Below are 9,108 nucleotides of genomic sequence, written 5' to 3' on the forward strand. Positions count from 1 at the left end.
CAAGAAGAACTTTGAAGCAGCTAAGCCAAGTAGAAACATGGTGGATAAATCAAAATTCAAATATTTCAAATGTGGCTTGGCATGGCATTTTCCCAGTGAGTGTAGAAAGTCAGATTCAAGCAAGAAGAAGTTTGAGTCTGTGGATTATAAACAGAATTATTTTGATTTGCTCAAACAAAAGGAAAGGGCTTTTATTACACAAGAAAATGACTGGGCAGCAGATGGTTTGGATGACGATGAAGATGTCAGCTATGTCAATCTAGCCCTAATGGCCAAGTCTGATGAAACAGAAACAAGCTCTTCAAGTAATCAGGTAATCACCACTAACCTAGCACATTTATCTAAAGCTAAGTGTAATGATGCAATTAATGACATGTCCAAAGAATTATATCATTTGCGTGTTACACTTAAGTCCCTCACTGAGGAAAATGCTAAAATCAAAGAAAACAATCTATTTTTAAGTGAAAGGAATAATGTGCTAGAGTCTCAGTTTATTGAATTTGAGAAATTGATAATAGAATGTAAGATTGCTAAGGAGGAATTAACTGAGTCCTTGAAGAAAGCAGAGATTTTGAAGAAGCAACTTGAACGAGAACAGGAGGTGATTAAGGCATGGAAATCATCCAGAGATGTTCATGCTCAAATCACTAAAGTTCAAGGTATTGAGTCCTTTTGTGATGCAGCCTGGAAAAAGAGTAAGGAGAAGCTGGAAGTCAATTTGGTTGAAGGATTTCTAACAGATGTAGACTCGACGGATGATGAGAGTCATCCGTCGGATAATCAAAAGGATTATCCGCCAAGTGACATAAATCCTCATCCGTTGGCTGTGAGCAAACCTGTGAGCAAAGCCAAACTTGCTAAGTTAAATGAAAAATATGGATCAGTTTCCAAAAACTTTGTTCCAGGAGAATCAAGTCAAGTGAAGAAGGAGAAGAAAGTGAATGTTGGTCATCTGTCCATCAAGAAATTGAATGACAGTTTACAAAAGATTGAGGTTAAAACATGTTAGGTCACACAATACTGTAGAAGAGGGTTGAATACAGTTTGATATGGAATACAATTCTGTTTCCTAAAATATATCAATCAAATATCTTCTACAAGTCTTCCAATCTTCTAACTCTTTCCATGCATATCTTCTTTTGTTTTAGTCTCGATCTTCTACTGTAAATCAGCTTCCTTCCTTATATGAATGTCTTCCCGCACTTAAGTTCTGATATGACCTTAAGTTCTGATATTAAGTTCTGACTTCTAGTAAGTCTTAATTTCAGTAAGTCCTGATATGTCCTGTTTGTTAAGATCTGAAAACTAAACATGAATCATATTAGACATGACATCTCAAATATATCTAACAATCTCCACCAACTTGTAAATTATGGAAAATATACAAGTTAACAGAATTGATGATGTCTAAAACATTTAAGTACAAATGCAATAAGAGTTTAACTAGATAAATAACTACAACTTACAGTCCTTGAAGTTTTTACCAATCTCACTGAGTCAATCTGAATCCATAATGATTCTTGACAAAGCTTGATATCAGCTTTTCTTCTTTAATCCTCAGGACTTAAGACATTGTAGCTTTAACTTGCTTTATCTCTTCATCTTGACTCCAAATCTGGTAGATTGCAGTCCTTAAAGCAGAGATATGGTTTCTTTCTAAACCATCATTCAGTCTTATTACCCTAGGATGAGAAGAATCTTCATTGTAGCATAGACATTTCCCTTTCAGAATCACTTCAAGCTTAGCAAAATTCTTCTTCATTGGAATCTCACTTCCATCATCTTCAACAATACTAGGAATGAATTCTGTAACTCTTGAACCAGAAATTCTTGCTTTATCTCTGATGGTCTTCAATATGAAATTTGACCATCTCCTGGTAATATCAGATTTTACCTCTAAAAGGAAATGAAAGAATTGAAGTTATTTCAATGATTTGTTCAGCTCATCTGATTCTGACATCTGATATGTCCTTCCATCTTCAAGAAATTGAATCAGATTTTCCTTAACATTGTGCTTGTCATGAGTACCAGTACCACTTGAACAGAGATAACCTTATCAAGGTGTTTATGTGTAACATCTTCAAGAGGTTGGCCAGTTAATAGAAATGGATCTCTAGTAGCAACTTTAACTCCTGTTTTGATCTTAGCTTCATCAGAACCTAGTCCAGCCCTGTCTCTTGGTTCTCTAGCATTTAACCCAATAGTCATGAAAGTAGACAACAATTGGCTTTTCTTTGGATCTGATGGTTTAACATTTTTCCACAGAAGTTTCATTTTATCAGCTACTTCCATCTTGTCTAAATCAACTTGAGCACTGTCAGAGGTTGATGTATTGATAATTTTCACTCTGAACAACTTGAGCCTTGTCAGAGGTTATCTTGAATTCTTCAGTAATCTTCTTTCTTTGCAGAGTTTGAACATCTTCATCTTCAGCAAGAGTATCATCAGTAACTTGAACCATTTTGCACACTGGTTTCATCAGAATTTGAGGAATTTTCATCTTCAATGGCTTGATTGGTTTATCAACTTTTCCCTTCCCTTTATCTTTGGGATCAATCTCAGATTGTGATCTTGTATTGGGCTTTGATGCCTCAGTATGTGACATCTCCTTGATCACAATGCCTTTTACTTTAGGCCTTGGAGGTTTCTTTGCAACATAAGCTTTTGGCTTTAGATTTTTCTTTTCAGCTTTAAATCTAGCTTTTTCCTCCTTGAGATTTTCCAAATCCATTCCTGGATTATTCTTCAAAAATAATCTTCTAGAAATTTCCTCATCAAGTGTCTGAATCTTGGGATCCTTGTAGTAGACAGTAGTCTGCTTCCCCTTTAGCTTTAGAGTTTACATGAACTTTTGAGAATCTTAACTTCCACCTTGTATCAGAACATCAGGCTTTGTCATCAGATTTTGCTCATCAGAACTTGATATCAGATTTTGAGTTTCAGTACTTGCTATCAGATTTTGAGTTTGAGCAGCTTCAGAACTTGTCTTATTTTGAATAGAAGATTTGCTTGCATCAGTATTTAGTTTCCTTGAAGAAACCTTGCTGCTCTGCCCTTTACTTTGAACTCAACCTCTACCCTTGCTAGCGTTTCCCTGTTCATCAGCTTCATCATCTTTCTTCTTCAGTATTTGATCATTAGAGCATTTTGACTTAACTATCTTCTCCCCTTTTTTGGCATCATCTGATAGTAGGAGTGAGAGAAGAAGTTCAACTTTAGATTGGATCTCATCCAATTGAGCCTGTTGAGAAGCTTGATTAGCCAGGACCTCAGAGATTTGGGCCTGTTACTTCTCTTGAGCTTTCTCAATTGCTTCTACTTTCTCAAGTGTAGGTCTGATAATCCTTGTCTTTTCAAGCTTGATTTACATATCTAGCTTGTTAAGGGATCGTTTGGTTCAATTAAAGGTATGAGTTTGGAATGAGGAATGGGTTTAAGGGGGTATGAGTTTGTGATATCATTCCATATTCCATATTCCATGTGTTTGGTTAAATTTTGGAATGAAAATGATTCCCATACATAGTGTTTGGTTTACAAAATATGGGAATCAAGAATCAAAATTATTTTTTTCAATCTTCCACCACTAGCTTCATTGTAGTACACATTGACTCTATCAAGCTGGAGATCAGAATTTCCCACGTACACATTGTAATTTGCTTCGCAAGTGGGGAAACTAAATTAGTCATGATAATTATGGATAATGTTAATGCTGATCCAACTTAGGTTGATATTTCTCCTCCATTGAAATGCAGTGTAGGCTATAACGAGGACTTCAACAAGTCCATCAATAAAGCAAGAAACATAGAAAAGAAGTGATTCCAGCATATGAGATGGAAATTCAGGTTCTCGATCGTCATCCATTCCTTTAAAAAGAAAAAAGTTCCCCGCATTCACAAAGAACAAATGTACTCGATATAAACCCCAACCTACATATCCCTTTAATAACCCCGTTCAAGCTTTATATGCACAATAATCCACGTGTAACAACTTTTTGCGCTGTTGTGAAAGCTGCTATTTTGATTTCTTAACAAAATTTATATTAAGAATGCCATATGCATATTATCCATACAACTTTCAAATCCCGCAGTTCTCAATGTTTAATATTACAAAAAATCTGGAACTAAGTTTTAGCTTAACAATTCAGATCAAGAGACTGCTCTCACCTGCATAAATTTGGAAGCTGAAAAACTGTAATTAAAAACTTGAGACTAAAATTTATTTGATTCATGTCGACTGTGACCTAATTGGACTTTAGCAACAATCAAAAGGATTTGCATTATGGATATCTTGAAAAACAAGCTGAATCTGATTTCATAGCAATGAAAGAACTTGTGCAGGAGCTGCAGGGTATAGTTTCTCAGGCCCAGGTCACTCGGGATAAGAATTTTGAGTCCATAACCACAGATTTTCTATGCCTGAAATCTGAAGTTTGTGACTCAAATAAGATGGCGCATTCGTGGATTGAAGAAATTCAATCTCAGTGATAATATAACAGTTCTAGGAGATCACCACACATGTCGGAACTCACAATAGACTATAATTTAATTTCACAATCATGTACACAATTCTCTAACATTTGAGATTTGAACATGCCTGTGCGAGCACAAGCTCTATATAAAGCTAGTTAGAGTTCAGACCAAATAAAAGGTTAAAGAGCACTAAAACTCTTACAAACCTACACCAAACCTCTACACAAACACATATGACCTGATTCTATACAAGTTAAAGCACCCAGTTCCTGCTGCTGTACACTCGCTCACTCCCCCAGTCACATCTCGATCATAAACTAAACAACAATGCACACACATTACGATAAAGCACAATTAACCAGAAAAGGAAACACAACACGTCAAAATCAAATTAACTTGAACATGACAAGCAATAATTAATACTCACAAATTCAAGAAACTGGTTGTTAGCAGAAATGAAAACTCTTATATAAATAGAGCAATATAAACAGAGCAAGGCCACATGACCATCATCCTGAATTCCTGACATTACAAACTCTTATATAAACAGAACAATAGACTTAATACATAAATGCAAACAAGAAAACTCCGTGATATTATATGCAACAAAAAACAAAAACGAACATTAAAATAAACCTCCGAAATATCTTCCAAGATAAAAGTAATCAATCCTCAAACTAACATCCACTAAATTATTAATAAAATAAATTTAAATCTAATCCAAGCTGGAAATAATGGACAAATGCAGTTTATAAAATTGAAATTTAGGATACGTAATCGTCATGATCTAATGGTTTATCATTACGATATAACAGATCAAGAACCACTTCTTTTTTCTAGTCGTCATCAGGACTCGAGAAGAATACATCCATTTGACTTGGATTTGATGTAAATAAGCATGCAGCTCTGATTGCTTCAGCTTTAGTCATACCTGGAAAACTAGCTATCTCAGAAAGTAACTTCTTCTGTGGAGCAACCTCTGTTTCACGATTCTGTGTAGAACTCATGGCATTCGCAATGGTTTCTAAGTGACTACTCATACCCTTCATAAATCCTATGAATTCAGTAGCCATGTTATTAGAAGTTAAATATATAATTTGAGGAGATTTTTTCTTCTCACCGAATTTAGGAGTCTTTTCCTTCTTTATTTTCTTAGCATTCGGAGGTTGTGGAACAGAATCATCATCGCTTTTATCATTGTCAAGGTTCACAATCTCCTCGAGATTTTTGATAGAGTCTTCGGGCAACTCAGATGCCATACCATTAGCTCTATCAATACCAAATACATGATCTAGCTTGTCAAGATAAGGAAAGGGAGTCCTCCATAACCCTCCAGCTTTAGGATGATTCTGAAAAATGTATACACATTAGTAAAATAATTCAACTATAAATGCATAAAAAGATATTAAAAAACTTATTTACCTTGAGAAAATCATCAAAAGCTTGCTTCTCACATTGTATCATTTTTGTCTTATCATCCAACTGAAAACCTGATATTTTATTTACTATTTCGGAAACAACAGCATACTTATCTTTAAACCATTTTACTTTTGAGTAAATATGGGGAAAAGCTTTTAGGCCACAATTAGGAAATTTATTGTTCAACAATGCCTCCAAGTGATTCAAATAGCCATTTTTAAAACCGCCTTCACCCTTCGATTGATGATCAACACTCATTTCTACCAGACAATCAATTAAAGCTTCTTCTTCCTCTTTTTTCCAAAATCTTTTATTTTTTACCCTTCCAAGGATAACAGTAGAGGTTTGACTATTTGTATCCATCCTGAAGAATAGTAATCAAGCAATATCCAAATATCTTTTATCAAGAAACGTTGTAATTAAACTAACAAAATATAGCATTCACAACTAAAGTAAAGACCACGAATAAAAAAGTTTATAACATATTACAAAGATAAATCCAAAAAATTTATCTAGCTCTCCATGTATTAAATAAATTTTGTGCTAATTTATTTCTAAAAGTAGTCCATGCATTTGATGATTGAACAAAAGTTATGTATTCAACTTCATCATCATTTTGATCGTCATCGCTATCGTCTTCATCTGAATTATTGTCAACCACAATATCAGTAGGCATGTATCTTCGAATGAGATTATGCAATAAAACACAAGCCGTTACTATACGTGTTTGTGTGCGGATTGGATAAAATGTAGGACTTCTCAGTATTCCCCACCTTCCCTTTAGAAAACCAAAAGTTCTCTCAATAACATTTCTTGCTTTAGAATGTTTCATATTGAAGAATCTTCTGCACTTATGGGTTGATGTTCTCCCCACTCGTTTAAGTGATAAAGATGCCCTCTAAAAGGTGCTAAAACCCCCTCAAAATTAGTATAACCAGCATCTACCAAGTAGTAACAACCTATATTATAATAAAATGAATTAATAATTATTTAAATTAAGTTTATATATTTTAATTAATTTTTAAGTTACCTTGAGGCACCTTTAAACCATTCGGCCTAGAAAGTGCATCTCTCAAAACACGACCATCATGTGCAGAACCTTCTCAACCAGGCAATACAAATATAAATTCCATATTTGGGTTACATACACTTAAGACATTCATTATAAGGTTGCCTTTTCTTGTTCGGTATCGTGCCCTCTCCTCATTTGTCACATGAACACTAACAAACGTACCATCCAGAGCTCCTAAGCAATTCTACAATATACAAATACAGATATTTATATACCTAGACGTGAACTAATAAAATCATTTAGTTAGTTAAAAAATGTGTACCTTGAAACAGTTCCATCTATCGGACTCGCACTCCTCTGTTATTGGAGTAGGCTTTTTCATTAAATAGGAATGTAACTTTAAAACAGCAATAAGGTAAAGATTGAATTGTCTGCTGACACTTTCTCCACTTCTAAGAAAATAAGTTCCCACCATCCTATTCTTTTTATGATGAGCCAATGTATATAAGAACATAGGTACAATCTCTTCTAGACTCATATTCCGAGTACCCCTTAAACCACCTATATCTCTTACCATCTCACAAAGCACGTGGAAGGTTTGTCTATTCATACGTAGTTCCCTATTACAAGCAGTATCACTTTCCATTATCAACGCATTTAAATTATCTAATCTATGGCATTTTTTATCTCTGATTTGGTGTATGTTATGCCTAGTCATAGCCATTAAACATAACACCAGATACATGATAAATGTGGTATTAATAATAACCAATAAAGTTACGAGCAGTTCACTTTGATTTCTTCTCTTTCTCCTTATCAATGGCAACCTATTTTGCTCCATTCTGTACATGTTCATATAATAACAAATTTATAAATCAAACTTATACAAAAATTATATAAAGACAACACATTTTAAAATCAAAATAGGTTCTTGTAGGTCATATAGAAATGAAAAAAGACAATAAAACTTATATGGTTTGGTAACACTCTCTGTGCATCTTAGACTTCTTCTACGAGTAGTTATGTTTAATTTCATTTGGTTTAGCAACTACAATCTTCATTAGAATCCAATAAATTAACAAGCACAAAAAGAAAAAGAAATATTCCCACTTAATCATAACTGAAATAATATAAAAATAGTACCAATTGAACAGATGCCTGATGATGTAGCATAAAAGAGATTATCTTTAAGATACACAAGTAAGGACATAAAGCTTAAAACTTGAAAAAACAAATAATACCTGATAAACATCCATTTATATTTTATCAATTTAGTCTAAATAATACCAATTGAACAGATGCATGTGTATATTTTATGTATGTTTTGAAGCATGTATCATGGTTTGACCATTAAGTATATATTATATACATGGTATATGATCAGAAAGATGAAAATTACGTAAGAATTAAGGAGCTAGTTTTGAGATAAAATTTTACTTGTACTTTGGCGGCAGATGATCAACGACGAGGGTAGCAAGAAAGTACGTGGTTGTATTTATAATCTTATACCAGGATAAAAGAATTGGCCCATACCCACCTCCCCCTGGGGTATGAAAAACCTATATCTCGGGGGTATGGGGAATGGGTATAAAAAATAAAAAATACCCAACCAAACACAAAGTATGGGTTTGACCTATTTTAAACCCATTCCTAATTCCAGATTTGTGTGAACCAAACGACCCCTAAATGATTCCTGCAGTGTATCAGCCTTTACTTGAGTTTGAGAGTGAAGACCTTGAAGGTTCTTGGTAGATAAATAAGTGATCTTCAGTTGTGTCTTTATATCAGAATTTATCTCAAGCTCATCAGCTTTAGCAATGTGCTCTGTCAGAACTTTAGAGCTTAGAATGAAATCAGAATCATTCCACTTCTTGGTCCACTCTACTCCTCTATGAGTTTCATCCCAAGGTACATGAACATCCTGTTCAAAAAAATTTCTTGATCAATGCTTTCTTTCCAAGTACAGAAGCTGGAGTATGAACAGAAACACTATCTTCAGACCTTGACGAAGACTCAGTATGTTCTGACAGAACTAGAGTGTGTGAAGCAACTGGAGATTCAGGAATGACTTCATCTGGATTCTGAGCATCAGAATTTATCTCCATAATAGGTGTTGTTGGAGTAGATGGTATCTCAACATCAACATTTAAAATTGGAGAATGAGTTAGAGATGTCTGAGCTGCTGTAGGAGCTTCAAAATACAGAATA

General features: G+C 34.3%; 1 protein-coding gene across 1 annotated transcript; it reads right to left on the minus strand.

Annotated features, from left to right (window-relative positions):
• Nucleotides 1–4,931: 4,931 nt before the first annotated feature.
• LOC141668567 (uncharacterized) lies at nt 4,932–6,328 on the minus strand. Its single transcript, XM_074475500.1, has 2 exons — nt 5,892–6,328; nt 4,932–5,818 (listed from the first exon to the last, which is right to left on the minus strand). The coding sequence occupies exons 1-2, from the start codon at nt 6,249–6,251 to the stop codon at nt 5,306–5,308; spliced, it is 873 nt and encodes a 290-aa protein (XP_074331601.1). The 5' UTR covers nt 6,252–6,328; the 3' UTR covers nt 4,932–5,305.
• Between the last annotated feature and the right edge of the window lie 2,780 nt (nt 6,329–9,108).

This window comes from Apium graveolens, chromosome 6 (assembly GCF_009905375.1).
Source record: "Apium graveolens cultivar Ventura chromosome 6, ASM990537v1, whole genome shotgun sequence".
Lineage (NCBI taxonomy): Eukaryota > Viridiplantae > Streptophyta > Magnoliopsida > Apiales > Apiaceae > Apium > Apium graveolens.